This window comes from Notolepis coatsorum (genome assembly GCF_963971535.1).
Source record: "Notolepis coatsorum genome assembly, chromosome: 1".
Taxonomy (NCBI): Eukaryota; Metazoa; Chordata; class Actinopteri; order Aulopiformes; family Paralepididae; genus Notolepis; species Notolepis coatsorum.
In genome coordinates this window covers 250,087,058-250,113,919 of record NC_140165.1, presented here as the reverse complement: position 1 = coordinate 250,113,919, position 26,862 = coordinate 250,087,058, and the positions used below count along the sequence as shown (strand labels likewise).

Here is a 26,862-nt window from a genome sequence, read left to right as displayed (position 1 = left end):
GTTAGTTAGCTAGTTAGTACAGCGGAGGTGATTGGCTCAGAGCAGACACAGCGGAGGTGATTGGCTCAGAGCAGACACAGCGAAGGTGATTGACTCAGAGCAGACACAGTGAAGGTGATTGACTCAGAGCAGACACAGTGAAGGTGATTGGCTCAGAGCAGACACAGCGAAGGTGATTGGCTCAGAGCAGACACAGTGAAGGTGATTGGCTCAGAGCAGACACAGCGAAGGTGATTGACTCAGAGCAGACACAGTGAAGGTGATTTGACTCGGAGCAGACACAGCGAAGATGATTGGCTCAGAGATGACACAGTGAAGGTGATTGACTCAGAGATGACACAGTGAAGGTGATTGACTCAGAGATGACACAGTGAAGGTGATTGACTCAGAGCAGGAGTCAGACAGGCATGCTGACCTTCTGACATTAAGCTGCCCTGTTTCCACCATCATCACAGCTGTGTCAGAGAGGCCTGTAAACAGACAGCCATGATCCTAGACTGTGGTATTACCTTTACAGAACATGTAATCATTTCAAACATTCATTAAAAATACAGCATTTTTTCCATGTGATGTTTTGAGTGACAGTTCATTCATGGTTTGTAGATGAAATGTAAACGAGATGGAGTCATACATTCAGGATAGTGATCCATACAGCAATATATCACAATATTATATCCCTACAGTATATATATAATAATAAACTTTCTTCTTACACAAATTCCAGCCCAAAATGCTTCACAGCAGTAATGTAGACATAAAATTGCCATAAACATAGAACGGTATAAAATGAGCAGAGAATTTACATTAAAACCTCCCGAAAAAGGTGCTGTCATTAAAATCGATTTATTAAAAAAAATATTGTAATATATTTCCGACAACATGAAAAGTGCACTTTCGGAAAGGTTTTTGCTTGACAAGCCATTTTACTGCAAAGATTATTGGAATGAAGTGAACAGACTGAAAACGTTATCTGTTATTACATAAAACGGATACGAGCTGATCTGATGTCTGTGCAGGTGTTGAGTGAGAAGGATGAATTCCAGCTATGTGTGAGGAAGGTGATGCAACACACAGGCTACATCAGGCACGTGATTGATTGATTGATTGAAAAGTTTATTAACAGATTGCAGAATGGGTACAGTACAGTACAGCTCAATACATACAATTGTTAAGGGGATGCAGACCAGAGAAAGACTTTCGTCTTGTTTACATCAGGGTCCCCCATTTTCAATTCATCATAACATATATGACATACATGACATACAGATAGACAGTACTGCTACATCTATACATTTATGACATATCAGATTTGCAAATACAGTACTGTTTGTGATACAAAAGTGTCCAGAAAAAGAGTGTATATACATTTGGCGTAGAAACTGTACATTGGAGGAGGTTGGGTGGGTGGGGTGGGGTTGGGTGGGTTGGGTGAGGGCTGTACATTGGAGGTGGGGGGGGTTGGGTAGGGGACACACACACATTTTACACTGTACATTGGAATACTGACAAAGCCTTACTTGGTCATTTACTGTACAACTAGGTTAGGACATTTGTAGGGGCCAGTTTCGAATTGCAGTCTCACGTAGGTGTTTTTTGAGAGTGTTTTTGAAAGTGGGTAGTGATTCACATTCCTTTACAGCTTTAGGTAGGGCGTTCCACATTGATGTGGCATAATTGCGAAACGTGTTTAGTCCCTTGTTTGAGCCGAATCTGGGTTTTACATGATTTGTGCAGCTCCCTCTGGTGTTGTGATCGTGGTAATCACTGACCTTTGGGAAGTATTTTGACATGTACATGGGTACCTTGGTCGCGTAGTGTATCTTGTAGACCAGGCCCATTGCAAGTTGCTGTACTCTGTCGTCTACTCTAAGCCATCCTAGGTTGTCAAAGTGGGCAGGGGTGAGGTGGGTTCTAGGAGTTAGGTCAAGCAGTAGTTGGAACTTTAATTCGGTAGGGGGTGCGGCCTTTGAGATTTTTTTTGCGCACTGGAGAAAAACAGAGTCGGGACACATTTCCTTTAGTCTAGCCGTACGCTTGTATCCTTCCGGCAAGCAACAAGCCCTTCCGCGTTGCTCTGATTGGCCAGCGATCTACGCTCGTGATTGGCCAGCGATCTACGCTCGTTTCCCCCCCTACGCCCGCGCGAGCCGCGATGGTTAATAATAATAAATGGGTATCGCAGAACACGCCATATTAGCAACGCTCGCACACACGCAGGTTAATAATAATAACCTATGTGTTGATGGAATCACGTCAATATAGAGAGTAGTGACGAATGCATAATTTACACTTGTGCCAATTGCGTGCGTTTGTCTAAGTATTATTATTATTATTATTATCTACCGCCGCGGCGGCAAAACCTATTAAAACCTGCTTGTGTGTGGGCGTGTGGCGGCAAAAACTAAATGCGCATGCGCGCGTTACCGGCGTAGGGGGGAAACGAGCGTAGAAGATCGCTGGCCAATCGGAGCAACGCGGAAGGGCTTGTTGCTTGCCGGAAGGATACAAGCAGCCTGTACCCCCCGACATGTTGCTGGCTCCGTCAAAACAGTATCCTATCAGCCTCTCCATGGGCAGGTCGAGGCGTAAAAGAATGTCTTTTATACACAAAAACAGCGTCTCGGCTGTTGTGTCTGGGGCATTGTAAAAAAAACAAAAGAAGTTCTGAGCTTCCAAGTTGTCATCGGCGAACTGTATATTACACGAGAATTGTTCTTTTCCAGTGACATCAGTGGTTCCGTCAGCGCTCAAGCCAAAGAATGGGCTTTTGGATGCTTTGCCTCTAATTTGTTGCTGAATATCATGGGCAAACAGCTGTAAGATTTCGTTTTGGATGTTGTTGGACATCCAGTTGTCTCTCTTTTGGAGCCAATTCTTCAACTCGGGATCAGACTCGGTGCGCACTCTTTCCATCATCAGCTGCCATAACACTCCATCCCTATTTGCATCACCCCTCAGTGGAAGCCCCTGGCGCCCGAGGAATCGTATATATTTCTACATAACAAGAGACATTTTGGTTAATTATTATTATTTCACATGCATTTCATACGCAGCTGTAGCGCGTCTGGGATAGAGTTCTCAACCCAGGGGTGAAAAGATATGTAAATACTAAATCATACCACCCCCTCTCCCCCTCCTCCCACACTGTGCAATAGAGACCTGTTCGCTGTATACGTCAAACTCAGTGTGCGCGCGCATCACCAGGGCAGAATGGAACGTAATCCTGGTCAGAACAATGGGGCAGACTACAATATATTTGCATTTGTTAGCCGTGCTAGCGATCTAAACAATCAATCCATGCCAAAGCTAGATATGTAAAAGGTGAAAGACTCAAACACACAGCCATGGTGATTTGGCAAAATGATATCCAGCCGTTTTCGTTTGTAACTACTTTTAGTCCGGGGAGTGCCATGGTTTCTCCATAGAGCCCCGTTGCATTCTTTTAGCGCAGCAACTCGCGCAGGTCCGGGGTACCTTAGTCACGTGACTCAGTTGGCATTGCTGATTGGCTCGAACACGGTATGTTTGTATACAGCGAACAGGTCTATATAGACCACCTGACAGTCATTGTTGTATTGTTGTATATTCTGTATTGTATTGTGACATTGTTTCTTTTTCATTACCTGTGTGAATCAGCACCTAAGTTTGAGTCCCTAATCTCGTTATATGACATTGTATAATGACAATAAAGTCTATTCTATTCTCTTTTATTCTATCATGTTCAATGTAACCTGTGATATAGAGGATTTTTTCTTGTGAAATAAGGAATATTGTAATTATGTTTATGGTTTACTATGTAGTGGGTCATGAACATTATGTTTATTGATTGACTATGCAGTGGATGGATGATGGTAGAAATACCATGGTCTTATTCAAGTACAAAGGTGGTACATGGTGAATGATGCATAACTGATGATTATGAGCAGGTCCCTGACGGGGTGACTGTCTTGATGAGACCTTTACTGTATGTTCTATAAATACAGTTGATAATAATGCTGATGAGTGTTGTGATTATGAGCAGGTCCCTGACGGGGTGACTGTCTTGATGAGACCTCTACTGTATGTTCTATAAATACAGTTGATAATAATGCTGATGATTGTTGTGATTATGAGCAGGTCCCTGACGGGGTGACTGTCTTGATGAGTGCCAGTCGTAGTGCCTACTCTAAACACGACCGAGTGTTCCAGTTCTCCATGGAGTATCCTGTCCCTGCCTACCTGGTGGCCTTAGTGGCTGGAGACCTGCAACACGTCGACATCGGCCCCAGGTCAGTGGATCTAACCCTGTCTCTGTCTCTAACCCTGTCTCTGTCTCTAACCCTGTCTCTGTCTCTAACCCTGTCTCTGTCTCTAACCCTGTCTCTGTCTCTAACCCTGTCTCTGTCTCTAACCCTGTCTCTGTCTCTAACCCTGTCTCTGTCTCTAACCCTGTCTCTGTCTCTAACCCTGTCTCTGTCTCTAACCCTGTCTCTGTCTCTAACCCTGTCTCTGTCTCTAACCCTGTCTCTGTCTCTAACCCTGTCTCTGTCTCTAACCCTGTCTCTGTCTCTAACCCTGTCTCTGTCTCTAACCCTGTCTCTGTCTCTAACCCTGACCCTGTCTCTAACCCTGTCTCTGTCTCTAACCCTGTCTCTGTCTCTAACCCTGTCTCTAACCCTGTCTCTGTCTCTAACCCTGTCTCTGTCTCTAACCCTGTCTCTGTCTCTAACCCTGTCTCTGTCTCTAACCCTGTCTCTGTCTCTAACCCTGTCTCTGTCTCTAACCCTGTCTCTGTCTCTAACCCTGTCTCTGTCTCTAACCCTGACCCTGTCTCTGTCTCTAACCCGGTCTCTGTCTCTAACCCTGTCTCTGTCTCTAACCCTGTCTCTGTCTCTAACCCTGTCTCTGTCTCTAACCCTGTCTCTGTCTCTAACCCTGTCTCTGTCTCTAACCCTGTCTCTGTCTCTAACCCTGTCTCTGTCTCTAACCCTGTCTCTGTCTCTAACCCTGTCCCTGTCTCTACATGTGTCCCAGGACAGTGGATCTAACCCTGACCCTACATGTGTCCCAGGACAGTGGATCTAACCCTGACCCTACATGTGTCCCAGAACAGTGGATCTAACCCTGACCCTACATGTGTCCCAGGACAGTGGATCTAACCCTGACCCTACATGGGTCCCAGAACAGTGGATCTAACCCTGACCCTACATGGGTCCCAGAACAGTGGATCTAACCCTGACCCTACATGGGTCCCAGGACAGTGGATCTAACCCTGACCCTACATGGGTCCCAGAACAGTGGATCTAACCCTGACCCTGACCCTACATGGGTCCCAGGCAGGGGTGCAGTCGTAATATCAGAACTGCCTGGACGCCACGTGCACGCGCATACATGTTCCCTCGCGGTCGCACAGAACAGATGATTATTATGCATAAATAGTAGGAAACATGTTTGTATAGGAAATTACTAGTTTTAGTTTAGTTTTTGTAAATATTGCCTTGAAATAGAGAAGCTGAAAAAGGTAGCAGGATGTAGCCTTCAACTTATAAAGAAATTATATTGTCAACAGATATGGTTGAAAAACAAACAATGTTTTAAATGTAATTGTAGATGCAATATTGTAGTTACAATTTCTTTAATTGAATTAACTTAAACTAGAAAAGTAAATACAAACTAAATTAACAATGTAACTTACAGTTTATAGAAGGACAGTTTCCTTCTGAAGCACAACTTAAGAAATGCCTCATCCTTCCAGTCGGGACCATTTGTCACCCCCACCCCCACAGGGCTTGTATTTTGGTTTGGCTCATCTCGTTCTTTGTTATGTTAGTATGGTATCCTATTATTATGCAAAGTCTAGGTGATAGATAAGTGCCGGGTAGTGTAGTTGAAGACACCTGACGACCTGCGCTATTGTTGTTGGTGGGTACTTAGCGCACAATGAGTGGAGCGCATTTTTTTTTTGTGCGCGTGCACATCCGTGCACGATTTCGCGCACTTCTGCTCAGCTAACTGCTAGGACGGCGTGGTACCACCACTGCATCACTGCTCACCCATGATTACCCAATCTGCCCACATGTGTCTTGTTATTATTTGTGGTTTTAGTCCTACAGATAATGATATTGATACATCACCAGATGACTGAATACCACTACTGTAATAGTCTAGACATGTATACAGGTAATATCAGTTTCATCTGTAAATAATTCGGGTTTTTTTTTGTATTAGATTGATCTGACCTTAACCTTTTGACCCCCTCTCCTCCTTTCAACCAATGACCATCCAGGAGCCGTGTGTGGGCGGAGCCGTGCCTGTTGTCGTGTGCGGTGAACAAACTGGGTGGCAGCGTGGAGCGCTGGCTGGCTGTGGCTGAAGGCCTGTTCGGGCCTTATCTCTGGGGAAGGTAGACACCAGCTTCCTGTCTCTGCTTGTATGGATAGGTGTGCGTCAACTCTCCAACGCTGTCAGGTTTAAAAGGCCATAATTTGTAAGATCATTTTGAATGGAGACCGTGTACACTCGGACATCTATAAATAACGTGGAATTAGCAACAACAACAAAAAGAGGAGCACTTAGACTCACCATTAAATTAAACAGAGGAGCACTTAGACTCACCATTAAATTAAACAGAGGAGCACTTAGACTCACCATTAAATTAAACAGAGGAGCACTTAGACTCACCATTAAATTAAACAGAGGAGCACTTAGACTCACCATTAAATTAAACAGAGGAGCACTTAGACTCACCATTAAATTAAACAGAGGAGCACTTAGACTCACCATTAAATTAAACAGAGGGGCACTTAGACTCACCATTAAATTAAACAGAGGAGCACTTAGACTCACCATTACATAAAAAAGAGGAGCACTTAGACTCACCATTAAATTAAACAGAGGAGCACTTAGACTCACCATTACATTAAACAGAGGAGCACTTAGACTCACCATTAAATTAAACAGAGGAGCACTTAGACTCACCATTAAATTAAACAGAGGAGCACTTAGACTCACCATTAAATTAAACAGAGGAGCACTTAGACTCACCATTAAATTAAACAGAGGAGCACTTAGACTCACCATTAAATTAAACAGAGGAGCACTTAGACTCACCATTAAATTAAACAGAGGAGCACTTAGACTCACCATTACATAAAAAAGAGGAGCACTTAGACTCACCATTAAATTAAAAAGAGGAGACAGTAACACAGTGTTTGTTCACTAAGGAGCATGTTAGGTTAGAGACAGTAACACAGTGTTTGTCACTAAGAGCATGTTAGGTTAGAGACAGTAACACAGTGTTTGTTCACTAAGAGCATGTTAGGTTAGAGACAGTAACACAGTGTTTGTCACTAAGAGCATGTTAGGTTAGAGACAGTAACAGTGTTTGTTCACTAAGAGCATGTTAGGTTAGAGACAGTAACACAGTGTTTGTTCACTAAGGAGCATGTTAGGTTAGAGACAGTAACAGTGTTTGTCACTAAGAGCATGTTTGGTTAGAGACAGTAACACAGTGTTTGTTCACTAAGAGCATGTTAGGTTAGAGACAGTAACAGTGTTTGTTCACTAAGGAGCATGTTAGGTTAGAGACAGTAACAGTGTTTGTCACTAAGAGCATGTTTGGTTAGAGACAGTAACACAGTGTTTGTTCACTAAGAGCATGTTAGGTTAGAGACAGTAACAGTGTTTCTAGGGAGAGGCTAATCCACAGCATGCTTGTATTGGTACAAACAAAGATGACATTGAAATCTCTGGAGATGTTGATGCGTGCGTCCGTCCATGCTTGTGTGTGTGCGTGCGTCTGTGCGTGCGTGCTTGTGTGTGTGTGCGTGCGTCTGTGTGTGCGTGCTTGTGTGGGCATGCTTGTGTGTGTGTGTGTGTGTGTGCGTGCGTGCGTCTGTGCGTCCGTGCTTGTGTGTGTGTGGGCATGCTTGTGTACAGTATGTGTGTGTTGAGACTAGTTTGTGGCTTAAATATCTGTAACCATGTTGAACCTACCTGACATATTTGATTCTTATGTAAATGTATAATTTAATTGCTGGATTCAAATAAAGCTTTTACACGTCTGTGTCGCACGTCTGTGCCGGGGCTGTCCTAATATCTTAGCTGACTAATAGTAAGAGGACTTTGTTGACTAATCCATTAGTCATTCATTAAAAACACACTTCAAGGGCGGTCAGGTGGCGTAGCGGAGATTGCGTTCGTCACCAACGCCAGAGAGGCTGTATTCGCGTGTTCGAATCCAGCTCCCGGCGTTGCTATCAGCTTGGCTGGCCGTTCACACTAATACAATTGGCAGTATTAGAGGGTGGGAAAGCTGAAGGGTGGGTCCTGGGCGTTGTGGACAGCGACCCCTACAGTTCGGTCGGGGCGCCTGCTCAGCAAGGGTAGGATCTAGGGAGAGATAGTGCGACCTCCCACACGCTACACTCTCCCCGGTGAGAATCTGCGCGGCCAGGCTGGCCTGCCGGCTGGCTGCACATGCGTCGGAGGAAAGCATGTGACAGTCTCCGTTCTCTCGGACCAACAGTAGGGCAAAGTGCGCAACAACCAGGAAGGGTGGGATGGGAGAAAAATCGGGAAAAAGGAGGGGGAAAAAGATAATAATAAAAAAAAAAAAAACACACACTTCAATCAATATCTGAAATGAAGAAGAGGAAAAATAATGACTAACCTTCGTACTGTTTTTTACTATCATGCACTCTGCTACTAAGGAATCTGCATTGCCTACAGTATATTACTACCTACTATGCTAATATGTCTATACTACGACCTAATATGCCTATATTACTACCTACTATGCTAATATGTATATACTACTACCTACTATGCTAATATGCCTATATCACTACCTACTATGCTAATATGACTATATTACTACCTAGTACCTACTATGCTAATATGTCTATATTACTACCTATTGTGCTAATATGTCTATATACTACTAGTACCTACCTACTATGCTAATGAGTCTATGATACTATGCTAATATGTCTATACTACTACCTACTATGCTAATATGTCTATAGTGCTACCTACTATGCTAATATGTCTATAGTGCTATCTACTATGCTAATGTCTATAGTAATACCTACTATGCTAATATGTCTATAGTACTATCTACTATGCTAATATGTCTATAGTACTACTATGCTAATATGTATATACTACTATGCTAATATATCTATAGTACTACCTACTATACTAATATTTCTATACTACTATGCTAATATGTCTATATTACTACCTACTATGCTAATATGTCTATATTACCTACTATACTAATGTATATACTACTATGCTATTATGTCTATACTACTACCTAGTACACCTACTATGCTAATATGTCTATACTATGCACTCAAGTCTGTAGCACTCAAGTTCTGTGTGTGTGTGTGTGTGTGTGTGTGTGTTAAGAGTCACTCTTCAAAATGTAGATGGATGGTGTAGATGATGCTCAGTTAAAGAGTGTGTGCATGTTTGTGTGTGTGTTGATTATTTATATTCCATTAAAGTGAATTGAACCCAGCCCTTGTGTGTTCATGTGTGTTGTAGATTATTTATATTTCATTAAAGTGAATTGAACCCTGTGTGTGTGTGTGTGTGTGTGTGTGTGTGTGTGTGTGTGTGTGTGTGTGTGTGTGTGTGTGTGTGTGTGTGTGTGTGTGTGTGTGTGTGTGTGTGTGTGTGTGTGTGTGTGTGTGTGTGTGTGTGTGTGTGTGTGTGTGTGTGTGTGTGTGTGTGTGTGTGTGTGTGTGTGTGTGTGTGTTGTAGATTATTTATATTTCATTAAAGTGAATTGAACCCTGTGTGTGTGTGTTCTAGATGAGTGAGCATGTCTTGGATGAGTGGCTGCGTCCCAGTTTCTAGTCTCTGCGTGTGTACTGTAGTAGGTAGTGTGTCTGGTTAGCTGCCACATTAAAGTGAATTGAACCCAGCCCTTGTGTTTGTGTGTGTGTGTTGTAGATTATTTATATTCCATTAAAGTGAATTAATGCCCCAGGATATTCACTAGAGAGGGTGTATTCAGCCTGGGAGGTACCATTAATGGGGCGGGGGGTATTTCCAAAGCAGAAAAGCATTTCTAGAGCATAAAATGTGAACAACAGAAATGTAAAACAGGGTCCAAAGTTACTTGCTGTAAGAGGTTCATTTTGTTGTTGCTGCTCTTATCCTCCATGTTTAAAAGAAGTGCAGTTGCCTCTAACAGCCTCAAGGTGCTGCTCTTATCCTCCATGTTTAAAAGCTGTGCAGTTGCCTCTAACAGCCACAAGGTGCCAGTCTTCCATACTGCAGCTTTAATAAGTCTTCAAATTATATGATCTGAAAATGAAAAACTTAAATGATATGCGTTGTAAATGATTGTACGACAGATTGACGTAACCGTGTTGAAATATGAACTTTATATCACGTTAGTCGTTGAACCCGCAACGAAATTGGCATCACACCCACAGTGGCTGACTGATTAATTCCCTGACCTCACTTCCTGTCCAGGTATGACATCGTTTTCCTGCCCCCCTCTTTCCCTATCGTTGCCATGGAGAACCCCTGTCTGACCTTCATCATCGCCTCCATCTTGGAGAGCAGAGAGTTCCTGCTGATCGACGTCATCCATGAGATCGCTCACGGCTGGTTCGGCAACGCCGTCACCAACGCCACCTGGGAGGAGATGTGGCTCAGCGAGGGGCTGGCCACCTACGCTCAGAGACGCATCACTACTGAGGCCTACGGTAGGTAGAGAGACAGACAGACGCATCACTACTGAGGCCTACGGTAGGTAGAGAGACAGACAGACGCATCACTACTGAGGCCTACGGTAGGTAGAGAGGCAGACAGACGCATCACTACTGAGGCCTACGGTAGGTAGAGAGGCAGACAGACGCATCACTACTGAGGCCTACGGTAGGTAGAGAGACAGACAGACGCATCACTACTGAGGCCTACGGTAGGTAGAGAGGCAGAGACGCATCACTACTGAGGCCTACGGTAGGTAGAGAGGCAGAGACGCATCACTACTGAGGCCTACGGTAGGTAGAGAGGCAGAGACGCATCACTACTGAGGCCTACGGTAGGTAGAGAGACAGACAGACGCATCACTACTGAGGCCTACGGTAGGTAGAGAGGCAGAGACGCATCACTACTGAGGCCTACGGTAGGTAGAGAGGCAGAGACGCATCACTACTGAGGCCTACGGTAGGTAGAGAGGCAGAGACGCATCACTACTGAGGCCTACGGTAGGTAGAGAGGCAGAGACGCATCACTACTGAGGCCTACGGTAGGTAGAGAGGCAGAGACGCATCACTACTGAGGCCTACAGTAGGTAGAGAGGCAGACAGACACATCACTACTGAGGCCTACAGTAGGTAGAGAGGCAGAGACACATCACTACTGAGGCCTACGGTAGGTAGAGAGGCAGAGACGCATCACTACTGAGGCCTACGGTAGGTAGAGAGACAGACAGACAGACAATTGATTGATCTGTCTATAATCTGTCCATATCTATCAGTGCTGTAAAAAACAAAACAATAAAATGATCCACTGTAATTATTGGATGAAAATGCGTTATATTGAAATAAATGTGTTTGTCTCTTTATTAATTCATAAACATAATTCTTATTTGAGTATATAAGGTATTAATTGCATTTACTCATCACTGACTGACTGTCACATTGACATAACGTTACCCATAACACTTAAAAAAGAAAATTATGATGCACTAAACCAAATACACAAGCAAGAAAAAAGCAGAAACCGTTTGTACTGTATGTGTGTTTTGAAGTGAGAAGGAGAGGTATTGGCTCCGATATGATGGAGGATATTGTTCTCAGTTTTGACTACATGTGTGTCCATCTAACAGTGTCTGTCTGTCCTCTGGTAGGAGAGGCCTTCACCTGTCTGGAGACGGTGTTCAGACTGGACGCTCTACACAGACAGCTGCGTCTCCTGGGAGACAACAGCCCCGTCAGCAAGCTGCAGGTCAAGTTTGAACCCGGTAATCTGAACCACTTACACCTGTATTTACACAGAGCAGTGTTGTACTTTTCAAGAGACATGAAAAAAGATGATAATAATAAAACGAAGGAAAAGAGGAGAGGGAATACTAAAATACGTCTTAAAACTACATATAAGATGAGAGACGATACTAAAATACATCTTAAAGCTAATTAAAAGATGAGAGAATACTAAAATACATCTTAGAACAAAATAAAAGATGAGAGAATACTAAAATGCATCTTAAAATAAAAGATGAGAGAATACTAAAATGCATCTTAAAATAAAAGATGAGAGAATACTAAAATGCATCTTAAAATAAAAGATGAGAGAATACTAAAATACATCTTAGAACAAAATAAAAGATGAGAGAATACTAAAATGCATCTTAAAATAAAAGATGAGAGAATACTAAAATACATCTTAAAGCAAAATAAAAGATGAGAGAATACTAAAATACATCTTAATAAAGAGAGAGAAGGGGTGCCAGGGTGGCGCACCACGTAACGCACTGCAGTGCAACGCGGCCGTCCCGGGTTCGACTCCCGGACCCGGCGACCTTTGCCGAATGTCTCCTCCCCATATCTTCTCCCATCCTTCCTCTCTGCCGGGTCTGTCCAATAAAGCAATAAAATGCCAAAAAAAGTATCAAAAAGAAAATAGAGAGATACAAAAGATAAGGAAGGGGAAAGAGAAACACAATCGGAACAGAAACATTAATTAGTAGAAATTGATACTCATAAAGATATACACACTCATAAAGATAATGACTCTCATTAACAAACGCACAGAAACAGACACGCATACATACTAGTGCTGTCAGGCGATTACAAAAATTAATCTAATTAATTACAGGATTTGTAATTAATTAATTAATAGCATTGTAATCGCATAACCATTTTCGGCCTGATATTCTATATTCTATAATCATATTTCAAATAGCATGTGTCCGGATGGCAGAATTCAGTACTGTATCTACAAAACCTTCTGTTTAATCATCTTCCCTTTATTCATTTGCTTAGATTTTTCAGGTCTGGTCAATTTTAACATGGTGTTATTCACAGTCAAAGATACATTTTTTTATTGATATTCTCATTTGGTTCATTACAATTTACTTACTCAAGCCTAGTAACAGACACAGTATTTCTGACACTGGGAATACATTCCTTGAGATCCATAGATGTCCCTAGAATCAGATACCAAGAACATGCAAATGGACAATAAAAAGAAAAAAAAATCTGTAAATGTTTATTCTACGTTCTTATGGAATGAATGAGATTTAAACAAATTAAAATACAAAAAAAAGTTTAATAAAATAAAGTAAATTTTTTTTTGTTTATTTTGAGTTAATTTTCATAACGCTGTAATTTTCTGTGTAATTAATTAATCTAATTAACGCGATAAACTGACAGCCCTAATACATACAGATATGTTCCCCCAAGGTCCCTCAGGTCCTCTGACCAGCTCCTCTAGGCCGTTCCAGACTCCTGGCTGAAGCTTAGGGGGGACCGTGCTTTTGCAGTGGCAGCCCCAAAGCTCTGGAATGAGCTGCCACTGCATGTTAGGCAGGCCCCCACTCTGCAGGTGTTTAAATCACGCCTCAAAAAACGTTTATTTGCTCTGGCTTTTGTTTTTTAAACCGTTTTTGAGAGACTGGCCTTTTTATGTGACACATTGTACTGCTTTTATTGTGTGCTTTTATTAATTTTTTTTATGTTTTATCTTATGTTATGTACAGCACCTTGGTCAACTTTGTTGTTTTAAATGTGCTTTATAAATAAAGTGGATTGGATTGGAAGGGGAGGAAGGAAGCTTGTCTCACAATCTAGTGTAAAAGTGCACATGGCCTCTGGAACTGCTGCCAGGGATCATAGAATACATCAAAGCCACTTTGCTTCAGTCAGGTTTGTCCTTTTAGTGTCATTTTCAATAGTCAATAAAAAAGAGACTGCTTTTGGCTGCTTTTGATCTGTTCTGTTGAGCAGTCGACTGAACAGCAGTGACCTGTTGGTATGATGCCAGATGATGATGATGAGATGATGATGGGAAAACAGTCTCTCTCTCAGCCTTCCTACTGTGTCAATATAGAACCTTCTCTCCTGTGTCTCCCTCTCAGCCTTCCTACTGTGTCAATATAGAACCTTCTCTCCTGTGTCTCCCTCTCAGCCTTCCTACCGTCTCAATATAGAACCTTCTCTCCTGTGTCTCCCCATACTCTGTCTCCCTCTCAGCCTTCCTACTGTCTCAATGTAAGAAAACCTTTTCTTTATTGAGACAGTTGGAAGGCTGAGAAGACACAAAGGTTTTAACCATCAGAAAACATCGAATATGCTTCAGAGCGACATGATGTCATGGAACTAGTAACTAGTATTTCATATCACGTAATGTCAAAGAATCTGAACCATGCCTTTGGCCACTACACTGTCTCTGGGCAGGATATTGTATTTCCGTCCATACTGTAATGTATTATTGATCATTGATCCGTTCTCCTGCCCCCCAGGGATCAACCCCAGCAGTCTGATGAACCTGTTCACCTACGAGAAGGGCTTCTGCTTCGTGTCCTACCTCTCTCAGCTCTGTGGAGACGTCAAGCGCTTCGACAGCTTCCTCAGGGTGAGCAGGAACTACAGCAAGGGATTCTAGACCAGGATGATCCACGGACCTTGTGAGCCGTCCAGGACCTGGTGGATTTAAACTGTGTCTATATAGAAGAGTTTAGGTCCAGGACCTGGTGGATTTAAACTGTGTCTATATAGAAGAGTTTAGGTCCAGGACCTGGTGGATTTAAACTGTGTCTATATAGAAGAGTTTAGGTCCAGGACCCGGTGGATTTAAACTGTGTCTATATAGAAGAGTTTGAGTCCAGGACCCGGTGGATTTAAACTGTGTCTATATAGAAGAGTTTAGGTCCAGGACTTGGTGGATTTAAACTGTCTATATAGAAGAGTTTAGGTCCAGGACCTGGTGGATTTAAACTGTGTCTATATAGAAGAGTTTAGGTCCAGGACCTGGTGGATTTAAACTGTGTCTATATAGAAGAGTTTAAGTCCAGGACCTGGTGGATTTAAACTGTGTCTATATAGAAGAGTTTAGGTCCAGGACCCGGTGGATTTAAACTGTGTCTATATAGAAGAGTTTGAGTCTAGGACCCGGTGGATTTAAACTGTGTCTATATAGAAGAGTTTAGGTCCAGGACTTGGTGGATTTAAACTGTGTCTATATAGAAGAGTTTAGGTCCAGGACCTGGTGGATTTAAACTGTGTCTATATAGAAGAGTTTAGGTCCAGGACCTGGTGGATTTAAACTGTGTCTATATAGAAGAGTTTAAGTCCAGGACCTGGTGGATTTAAACTGTGTCTATATAGAAGAGTTTAGGTCCAGGACCCGGTGGATTTAAACTGTGTCTATATAGAAGAGTTTAGGTCCAGGACCTGGTGGATTTAAACTGTGTCTATATAGAAGAGTTTAGGTCCAGGACCTGGTGGATTTAAACTGTCTGTAAAGAATAGATTAATTTAAGGACCTGATGGATTTAAACTGTGTCACTGTCTATATACAAGTCAAGTCAAGTCAAGAGTTTTATTTGTCACGGCATACGGATATACAATGAAATGCGGGTGGTCTTGCCCGCAACAATGTGCAATTGGTACAACATATAATAGAATCCAATACAAAAATTTGTGCAATAAAATTGTGCAATAACAGGTAGCAGGTAATACAGTAGAAGAGTTTAAGTTCAGGATGTGATGGATTTAAACTGTCTATATAGAATAGATTAACTTCAGGACCTGATAGATTTCAGACCTATATAGAAGAGTTTAAGTTCTGATGGGGTTAAACTGTGTCTATATAGAAGAGTTTAAGTTCTGATGGGTTTAAACTGTGTCTATATAGAAGAGTTTAAGTTCTGATGGGTCTAAACTCTCTCCAGGGCCCTCATTTATCAACAATTCTTAGAAAGTGTTCTATTTTCGTACTTAAGCACAGAATTTAGAATGTGTGTACGCACAAAGAAATCGGGATTTATCACGTGCGTAGACGTGTCCCACGCACACCGGCAAGTACTCCTTGTTGATAAATGCCACTTCTACGCTCCACGCTCGTGCAAGACTTTAAGTATTTGCATATAGAACCGCCCGTAATTAACCATATACGGTCATGAACACCCCCATGAAATGTGGAAAAATTGACTAAACCGAGCGAAAGCGTGTTATGGGAGAAATGCGTGACAGGCTGACAGACATGTACACAGTGATGTCGGATATTATATCTATTAACTTCCTAAAAGACCATTGCTGCCTGGACACCGCAAAACACTATAAAGACCTTAACCACTGTTTGCCGTTGCCCGTTGGTGTCATTAATGCATGCTGGAATATGAATGCCTTTCTTCGTTTAGTTCTTTTAACGTTCGATTAATACCCAGGGATTAAAGTTATCCGTCAATTTTCTACCTGCATGGTTTAATATGATTTGTAGAGGCATACAATCTATTTTGATGTCGGTATTAGGTAGCCTATAAATTATTATTATAATTTTTAATATTAATAATTATTATATTACAATAAAAGACAGCCCCGTCTTTTAATACACACATATATTGTACAGTAACGTCAAATAAACACGTACAGTCCCGGCTGAAATAAAGGTCCTGCACGCACGTACCAGCAGTGATCTACACCGGAGGGTCATCAAAGAGAAGCCGCCTATTCTCAGTCCTTGCCCCACAATGGTGGAATGAACTACCCATCCCAGTTAGGACAGCCGAAACACGTCCAATCTTTCGCCGTCGACTAAAGACTCACTTCTTCAACCATTATCTGAAATGATAATAATAAAAAAGAATAATAATAATAAAAAAAAATAAAAAAAAAATCTAACCCTGACTAACCTTACTGTCATGCACTTGTCCTAATAAACTAACCTACACTGTAACACGCAACACTTTGATAAACATTGTTACTCAGCTGATAGAGTTCTTGCTGTCTTGTTGTACAGAACTTGTAAGTCTCTTTGGATAAAAGCGTCAGCTAAATGACTAAATGTAAATGTAAATGTAAAAGATAGCCACTTATACTATTCCGAGTAGATAATTCATCTGTATCGCAACAGAGTCACGGATCTGGTCGGGGCAGGTAGCATTATGTCGGGAACATCTTTATGAAATAAACAAATGTGAATTAAAGAATTTAAAACGAAGTTTAGCATATTAAATCGTTTTATAAGCTTATAGCTTTTTTCGTGCTGATTTGAGAAGGGTCCAGCTGCAGAGCCGGAGAGCAACGCTCTCAGGGCCAAGATAGCACTTATACTATTTTGAGAGAGACAGCAGAGAGACAGACAGCAGAGAGACAGACAGACAGACAGACAGATACACACACACAGTGGATCAGTGTGTGTGTGTGTGTGCGTGCGTGTGTGTGTGTGACTACTAGTCCTAGTAGAGACCCCTCCCCTCTGGACCACCTCCTAGTAGAGACTCTCCCCCCCCCCCCCCCTCTGGACCACCTCCTAGTAGAGACCCCCCCCCCCTCTGGACCACCTCCTAGTAGAGACCCCCCCCCCCCTCTGGACCACCTCCTAGTAGAGACTTCTCTAGGAAGAAGACGAAGATGAGGATTAATGACTTGACTTTTCTGGTTACAGCCGTGTACTGCAATGAAAGGGTTAAGTTTAGCTTGCAGTGGTTGCAATTCCCCCTCCTCCTCGCAGCCAGTCGTACAGTCTCTACTAGGAGGTGGTCCAGAGAGGGGGGGGGTGAGTCTCTACTAGGAGACTAGTAGTCACACACACACACACACACACTAGGGCTGCACGATTTTGGGAAATAATCTAATTGCGATGTTTCGGACAGATATTGCGATTGCGATAAAATTTGCGATTATAATATAAAAAAATAAAAAAAACAGCCCCACAGAGGTTTATTGTAAAATGCGGCTTGCATCTGGCCTACGCGGTGGGTCTTTTCGGGACACCGAGCCTGAACATTTTTCTTTTTACCTGGGAATCGATACCGGTAGGCCTACCCAACGGTACCTTTTTTTCTGTACTTTACTCTCCCTCTCTGAAGTCTAAACTTCACAACACACAATCGAAAACCCCTTACCTCCCTCTCCCAAACCGATCTTGTATCTCAATGGGATTTCCTGGTAAAAAAAATAAAAGTAATAAATAAATAAATATTGCGATTATTTTATTTTTTTTGCGATTTGATAATGGCATCATTCCAAATCGCGATTTCGATTAAAAATCGATTAATCGTGCAGCCCTAACACACACACACTGTGGAACAGTGTCTATCTGTCTGTCTCTCTGCTGTCTGTCTCTCTGCTATCTGTCTCTCTGCTGTCTCTCTCAAAATAGTATAAGTGCTATCTTGGCCCTGAGAGCGTTGCTCTCCGGCTCTGCAGCTGGACCCTTCTCAAATAAGCACGGAAACGGCTTATGTTCTCTCTGCAATTAGACTGCCCCTCATTCATTCATTCATCCCTATCTGCTATCTCTGAAAACAGTTCCCCGCGAGCGCAGTCAGTGCACCGGATAACGCTATATATAAACCATGCTGCATTCATTCGAGAGAAAGACCTATTCCAAATGCTATATTTATAGGGTTTGACAATAATTACACTACTGTCGCTATTTTACAATGAACTATAATGAATTACGGTTCATACAGAACACGCCAGTGTTGAAACGAATGCACAGAAGCTTATTTCCGCATTGCAATATTCATATTCTACCACCGGGCGCCAGGTACGCACGGTCGGAGCTGTGCGTAAATATATGCACAAAGTCAAGCACAAGTTCAAATTGATAAGTCCCACACTTTGCTTAGAAATGATCGTACGCACGGGTTACGCACATATCTGTGCGTACGCAACGTTGATAAATGAGGGCCCAGGCCTATATAGAAGAGTTTAAGTTCTGATTGGTCTAAACTGTCTCTCCAGGCCTATATAGAAGAGTTTAAGTTCTGATGGGTTTAAACTGTCTCCAGGCCTATATAGAAGAGTTTAAGTTCTGATGGGTCTAAACACTCTTCTCCAGGCCTATATAGAAGAGTTTAAGTTCTGATGGGTCTAAACTGTCTCTCCAGGCCTATATAGAAGAGTTTAAGTTCTGATGGGTCTAAACTGTCTCTCCAGGCCTATATAGAAGAGTTTAAGTTCTGATGGGTCTAAACTGTCTCTCCAGGCCTATATAGAAGAGTTTAAGTTCTGATGGGTCTAAACTGTCTCTCCAGGCCTATATAGAAGAGTTTAAGTTCTGATGGGTCTAAACTGTCTCTCCAGGCCTATATAGAAGAGTTTAAGTTCTGATGGGTCTAAACTGTCTCTCCAGGCCTATATAGAAGAGTTTAAGTTCTGCAGTGTCGTGGCACAGGACCTGATCCAGTTCTTCCTGGGCTTCTTCCCTGAGCTGGAGGACAACTCTGCGTCTCAGAGGGAGGGTGAGTAGGTTTTCATGTTTTAACCTGCTTTGTGTACCAGATGGGTGGGGTTTGTTGCCATATAGGATAATGGTTTGCAGGAAACGTTTACACAATTTGAATGTCAAACTAGAAGAATTCCGTTGCCAGGGGAACAGCTGGAGCCCACGTGTCAGTCCTGTCAGCTATTGCATCAGCAAACACTGCAACAGGCAATAAACTTGGGACAATTTAGATTATGTTGTCAAGTTTGAAAAGGTCTATACTCGTTCCATTCCAGAGGTTCATAGATGTGTGCTCTCGTCTCCTCTCCTCTCCTCCTATATTTACATTTAGACATTTAGCTGACACTTTTATCCAAAGCGGCTTACAAGTTGTGTACAACAAGTCCTAACTGTGGTGGGAAGTTCGTTCCACCATTGTGGAGCAAGGACAGAGAATAGGCACCTTTTTGAATTCATTTTTTGCAGGTCCAAAATGAATGTTTCTGTTTACATGCTGTGTGTATCCCCTCCCTACTTCCCATTTCCCCACGTGGAATGCACCTGATTGGATAAATGCTGGTAACAGTAAGAAGCATTTTGTATGAAAGTATTCTGTACTTCTGTATGACAACTATTAAAGAAACTTGAAACTTGAAACTTGCCCTAGTGCGACATCTAGTGGCTGAATGTTATCTATAGCACCTTTCAATATGGCGAAAATTTTTCATGTCCAATGCAATGTTTAAATTGTCCTGACGTGGTAAACCCCACCCATTCAAGACTCAAAGCAAGTTAAAACAAACATTGCCTTTTTGGTGATAGGTGTTTATATCCTTCACCAGCAGCATGGTGTTTTAAGGTGGATTTAAGGTGTTTTATTTTGTTCCTTTAGGTCTGGAGTTTGAGCGCTGGTTAAGCGGGTGTGGGCCACCCTTGTGTGAACCGGACCTGTCGGCAGGCGGGGTTCTGACCAGCCCCGTCCAGAGCCTCTGTGAGCTGTGGGCCGGCAGCGTCCCCCCTGACCCCGAGGCCATCACAACCTTTGACCTCTCCACCTGGAGCACCTTCCAGACGGTCCTCTTCCTGGATCGCCTGCTGGACCGCTCGCCACTTTCCCACGGTAGATACCGCTAGTTTGAACCCTCAATGCTGTCCGACTCCATTCAAGGACAAGCTCGCTTTTTTTCGTCTTTTTTTTTTGGATAGATGATTAAATGTTTAAAAAAAAAAGCCCTATTTAAATATGAGTCAGTAGTTCTGGGGAGCTCTCCTGAGAACTATTGACCTGCAGGGCTTTCAGCCAATAGGAATGCTGATAACTACTGACCTTCAGGGCTTTCAGCCAATAGGAACGCTGAGAACTACTGACCTGCAGGGCTTTCAGCCAATAGGAACTCTCCCTGGACAGAGGCGGGGCATGTCGGGAGGACACTGGGCTGCACTCCAGTTTGGCCAAATAGCAAACATTGGAAATAATGTCACGTCACCTATAAACACAACAGCACTGCTCATGCAATCCTGTTGCTTAGAAAAGTTATTGTTTTTTGTGCATAGATCACACTAGACTAGATTAATCAACTTACAACTAAGCATTTCCTGGTTGATAACAAGATGCAAGATGTGTGTGTGTGTGTGTGTGTGTGTGTGTGTGTGTGTGTGTGTGTGTGTGTGTGTGTGTGTGTGTGTGTGTGTGTGTGTGTGTGTGTGTGTGTGTGTGTGTGTGTGTGTGTGTGTGTGTGTGTGTGTGTGTGTGTGTGTGTGTGTGTGTGTGTGTGTGTGTGTGTGTGTGTGTGTGTGTGTGTAATGTCTATCTGTATGTGTATAATGTGTGTGTGTGTGTATATAATGTGTGTATATCCGTGTGTGTGTGTGTGTATATAATGTCTATCTGTATGTGTGTGTGTATATATCTGTGTGTGTGTGTGTGTGTGTGTATAGAGTGTGTGTATATAATGTGTGTATATCTGTGTGTGTGTGTGTGTGTATATAATGTCTATATCTGTAATCTGTATCTGTGTGTGTGTGTATATAATGTCTATCTGTATGTGTGTGTATATATCTGTGTGTGTGTGTATCTGTGTGTGTGTGTGTAGAGGTGATGGCCCAGCTGTCTGGCTGTTACTCCCGGCTGCTGGACGGGATGAACGCTGAGGTCCAGATCCGGTGGCTCCAGATCGTGGTCAGGAACAGCTTCTACCCCGACATGCAGCGCGTGCGCGGCTTCCTGCACAAACACGTGAGAGCGACAACAATGATGACAACAATAATAACAACAATAACGACCAGCAGCAGAACTAAATCTAGAGCTTACCAGAGATGTGATTAAAAGACCAAACTGAACGGTGAATGGACTCTAAAGGCCCTGTTTTCAAAGGGTTAGTGTACATTTATAGTTGAAGACAGTGGAGGTCTAGTACCTTTTTGAGTTGAGGTCTCACATTCACACTAGTCGAAATGGGTTGTCAACATTCCTGTACCAGTAAAGTCAAATATGGCTAAATCCAACAGGATCAACCTTTAACCCTTTCACTACCACACTACAGAAGGTTAACCTTTCACTACCTTACACTAGTGTGGTAGTGAAAGGGTTAACCTTCTGTAGTGTGATTGTGAAAGGGTTACCCTTTGTTGTGTGGCAGTGAAAGGGTTAACCGTCTGTTGTTAACCTTTCACTGTAGTATGGTAGTGAAAGGTGAACCTTCTGTAGTGAAAGGGTTAGTCATGTGGCAGTGAAAGGGTTAACCTTCTGTAGTGTGGTAGTTAAAGGTTAACCTTATGTAGTGTGACAGTGAAAGGGTTAACCCTTTGTAGTGTGGCAGTGAAAGGGTTAACCTTCTGTAGTGTGGTAGTGAAAGGTTAACCGTCTGTAGTGTGGCAGTGAAAGGGTTAACCGTCTGTAGTGTGGTAGTGAAAGGGTTAACCGTCTAGTGTGGTAGTGAAAGGGTTAACCGTCTATAGTGTGGTAGTGAAAGGGTTAACCGTCTGTAGTGTCGTAGTAAAAGGGTTAACCGTCTGTAGTGTGGTAGTGAAAGGGTTAGGTTAACCGTCTGTAGTGTGGTAGTGAAAGGGTTAACCGTCTGTAGTGTGGTAGTAAAAGGGTTAACCATCTGTAGTGTGGTAGTGAAAGGGTTAACCATCTGTAGTGTGGTAGTGAAAGGGTTAACCATCTGTAGTGTGGTAGTGAAAGGTTAACCGTCTGTAGTGTGCTAGTGAAAGGGTTAACCGTCTGTAGTGTGGTAGTGAAAGGGTTAACCGTCTGTAGTGTGGTAGTGAAAGGGTTAACCTTCTGTAGTGTGGTAGTGAAAGGGTTAACCGTCCGTAGTGTGGTAGTGAAAGGGTTAACCGTCTGTAGTGTGGTAGTGAAAGGTTAACCGTCTGTAGTGTGCTAGTGAAAGGGTTAACCGTCTGTAGTGTGGTAGTGAAAGGGTTAACCGTCTGTAGTGTGGTAGTGAAAGGGTTAACCTTCTGTAGTGTGGTAGTGAAAGGTTAACCGTCTGTAGTGTGCTAGTGAAAGGGTTAACCGTCCGTAGTGAAAGGGTTAACCCTCTGTAGTGTGCTAGTGAAAGGGTTAACCGTCCGTAGTGTGGTAGTGAAAGGGTTAACCGTCCGTAGTGTGCTAGTGAAAGGTTAACCGTCCGTAGTGTGGTAGTGAAAGGGTTAACCGTCCGTAGTGTGGTAGTGAAAGGGTTAACCATCTGTAGTGTGGTGGTGAAAGGGTTAAAACTCCCCCTAACCCCCCCCCCCCGTCTCCCCCAGACCTCCAGGATGTACACAGTGCCTCTGTACGAGGACCTGGTTGCCGGGGTGATGAAGTGCTTCGCCGTGGAGGTGTTCTACCAGACCCAGACCCGCCTGCACCCCAACCTCCGACGCACCCTGCAGCAGATCCTCTTCCAGAGCCCCGTCGCTCTCGCCGCCCCCGTCGGCCCCCAGGACACCCCCGAGTCTCCCAGCAGCCCCCAGCTCACCCTGCTGCCCGCCAGCCCCACGGAGGAGGAGCCCCCCTCCCCCCCGACGCAGCAGCCCCCCCAGACCAACGCCGGCACGGGCGCCACCACCATCGCTCTGCGGGACGTCAACGTGTCCGCCTGAACGGCCCAAGCGGCGGGGCGACTGACTTGAGGTCGGAGAGAAACGACCGCCCGCCACCGGCCACACGCTGTTAGATGTCTGACTGTGAGCGGGAGGTGTAACTACACCGTCAGCCGCTAGATATCTGAGTGTGTGTGGTGGGGGGGTGTAACTACACCGTCAGCCGCTAGATATCTGAGTGTGTGTGGTGGGGGGGTGTAACTACACCGTCAGCCGCTAGATATCTGAGTGTGTGTGGTGGGGGGGTGTAACTACACCGTCAGCCGCTAGATATCTGAGTGTGTGTGGTGGGGAGGTGTAACTACACCGTCAGGTGACCACCTGCTGTTTGGTGGTTGTTTTGGAGGTTGTTTTCTATTGTTAAGGAGCTCGGTTTTGCTGGTAGGATGCTTCCTGAGACCAGCAGCTGCTGTGGCCGGTGGAAGAAGAGTTAGTCTTCTGTCCTGCTCCAGGGGACAGCTGACGGACCGAGGTGCCAACAGACACATTATATGCAGACACTGACGTATCGTATCACTGTGAGGATCCACTCCATGGACGAGATGCTCGTCCTTCAGATAGAAGAGGACAGATCTGCGTTGGGCTCGTAGGACAAGTTTCATATCCGCAAAACTGTTGGGGAAAACTGTTGAGAGGAACGCGACGAGGGGCTACCAGACCCAGAGGAAAGGGGTTCTTAATCTAACGGGTCGTGGTCCAAAACGGGTCACGTTGACGACCCACTTCTGGCGGGCGATGTACATGGCTGGAGGATGTTTTAATTATGTGCCTGGTTCCCAGGGGGCGACAGAATCTGCCCGTTAAGAGACCGAAAACCATTGAAGACGAAAGAAAAGGGCTGTCAAGAGTCCCTGCCTCTGCAATGAATGGTTTTGTAGCATTGAAAGGTTTTGTAGCTGAATGGTTCTGGTTTGCTGGTCCCCGGCTCAGGGCTGTGCTGCGTAACGCAAAGCTAGCTAGTAGCTACACAGCTGGTCAAATGAATGTTGACTGAGATGAACTTAAAGCCCCTGTGTGACGGTATATCATATGATATACTATTCTTTAGGGTCTCTTATTTGTCGAGCACCTCACCCTGAAGTTGTTGATAATTATGCTCCATTTTGTCACTACTTGAATGGAGAGTCTCGTCTGCTTTCTGGACGTTGACGTCTTGAGTCGAACACTCAAATTGTTAGTTTGGCTCAGTCGCTTTCGATGCAGCGCCCGGCGAGCAGGCAGACTCTCCCGTGACATTCGGACAAATTGGACCATTTCAACAACTTGAACTGAATGCATCTGAGTGAGAACATTTAAATTAAACCATATGACGTCACCTGCGGGGTCTCAAATTAATCTCTGTCACCTTTCATTTTACAGCCGTGTTATGTCGCTACCATAGCGTATCGTTACATATACAGCCGTGTTATGTGTCGCTACCATAGCGTATCGTTACATATACAGCTGTGTTATGTGTCGCTACCATAGCGTATCGTTACATATACAGCTGTGTTATGTTGGCTTCTACCTCCTGCATCAGCAAACATGAACACAGCCAAACGCAGAGCATCACACTCCTCTCCGGTCTAGAGACTCATACTTCACACGTATCCTGTAGAAATGAAAGCCATTAATTAACCCTCTCACTGCCACACTACCAAACGGTTAACCCTTTCACTGCGACAATACAGAAGGTTAACCCTTTCACTGCCACACGACAGCAGGTTAACCCTTTACTATCACTAAAGGGTTAACCTTCTGTAGTGGTAGTGAAAGGGTTAAGAGTGTGCCATGCTATCGCCACAGTCCTACGCCATGGCTGTTGCTAAGCAACGGATGATTCTATGCCAGCTGACCTTTTACAATGTTGGGCATCTCAGCAAGACAACGTTATGGAGGATATTACTAACATTTAGTTCCTAGATGAGGTCCAGCAGCACAGCCCCCCTTTTTAAAGGGCCACTTCGCTGATTTGAAACTTTAATCCTATCGTTCTGCTGTGAGGAGGACGTGTGATAAACATATAAAACTCACCAACGTCTTCTGCTCCCCAAGAAACTTAGGAGTAAACCACAGACACCGCGGGCCGAGCTCGCTACACAGAACACGTTGGTACTGTAGGTTTTACGTCCTGATTTATTATCACATGTCCTCCTCACCACAGATTCAGGTTAGAAATGGTCTGAATGCCCCTTTAGCCCTTTCACTACCACACTACAGAAGGTTAACCTTTCACTACCACACTACAGAAGGTTAACCTTTCACTACCACACTACAGACAAGAGGGTTAACCGTCTGTAGTGTGGTAGTGAAAGGGTTAACCTTCCGTAGTGTGGTTGTGAAAGGGTTAACCCTTTGTCGTGTGGCAGTGAAAGGGTTAACATTCTGTATTGTCGCAGTGAAAGGGTTAAGCCTTTGGTAGTGTGGTAGTGAAAGGGTTAATACAACCCGGGCCAAGCTCTCCATGTTTGTGGCTCTGGTGCTGCTGTGGGCATACAGCCAGACGTAGTGTCTCCTCACTCTGCAGACAGACAGACAGACAGACAGACAGACAGACACCTGCTGCTGTACTGGACGTCCCATAGACCATCTTGAGTCCCCAGACCTGAGATGACAGCAGTGTTGGTCTGCAGCACAGACAGACAGACGTGGCCTTGTCTCCACTAGCCAGGGTTTAGCCGCGCTGTGGCCTGTCTGGCACACAGCGAGTGTCTCCCATTGTCCTTAGAACCTGGCTGGACCCCGGCTGAGATGGCTGCCTTTCACAACCTGGCCAGACCTGGCAGGGACCGTTGTATCGTCGCGGCTTAGCTTGTGTACCACAGTTGGTGGTATGGATTTTTGAAAGGTTGCCTAGCGACCGGAGAGTTTACAAGAACTCATGGAGACACAAACCCATCCATACCATACCGTGCCAGACCATGGCTAGCCCCAGCCAGGCTGAACATGGCTATTGGAGACGAGGCATTTGTCATCATGGGCTCTCACCAGTCCGCCCCCAGAAATAGTTATTTTCTCTGGATCTGAAGGCCTCAACATGTTAACGTTGTGTTCCTGAAGCTCTACCAGCTGTACTAGTGATATTGGAGCTGCCCTGAAGGTTCCTCTACCAGCTGTACTAGTGATATTGGAGCTGCCCTGAAGGTTCCTCTACCAGCTGTACTAGTGATATTGGAGCTGGGCTGAAGGTTCCTCTACCAGCTGACGTAATGGTGCCTTCGTGAAGCCACGGTGTGCAGCTAACGGTGTGTAGCTAACGGTGTGTAGCTATTAGCTAACGGTGTGTAGCTATTAGCTAACGGTGTGTAGCTATTAGCTAACGGTGTGTAGCTAACGGTGTGTAGCTATTAGCTAACGGTGTGTAGCTAACGGTGTGTAGCTAAAGGTGTATATAGCTAACAGTGTGTAGCT

At 44.0% G+C, this 26,862-nt stretch overlaps 1 protein-coding gene across 1 annotated transcript in view; it reads left to right on the top strand.

Moving 5' to 3' along the window:
• Positions 1 to 23,628, top strand: part of rnpepl1 (arginyl aminopeptidase like 1) — a 30,542-nt gene extending 6,914 nt beyond the window's left edge. Inside the window, exons 3-11 of the mRNA XM_084312559.1 lie at positions 4,117 to 4,268; positions 6,266 to 6,382; positions 10,471 to 10,706; positions 11,855 to 11,968; positions 14,468 to 14,580; positions 19,309 to 19,417; positions 20,273 to 20,500; positions 21,474 to 21,616; positions 23,137 to 23,628. Coding sequence (XP_084168685.1) covers positions 4,117 to 4,268; positions 6,266 to 6,382; positions 10,471 to 10,706; positions 11,855 to 11,968; positions 14,468 to 14,580; positions 19,309 to 19,417; positions 20,273 to 20,500; positions 21,474 to 21,616; positions 23,137 to 23,472 — 1,548 coding nt within the window. The 3' untranslated portion in view covers positions 23,473 to 23,628. The remainder of the gene's footprint in view (positions 1 to 4,116; positions 4,269 to 6,265; positions 6,383 to 10,470; positions 10,707 to 11,854; positions 11,969 to 14,467; positions 14,581 to 19,308; positions 19,418 to 20,272; positions 20,501 to 21,473; positions 21,617 to 23,136) is intronic.
• Positions 23,629 to 26,862: the final 3,234 nt, after the last annotated feature.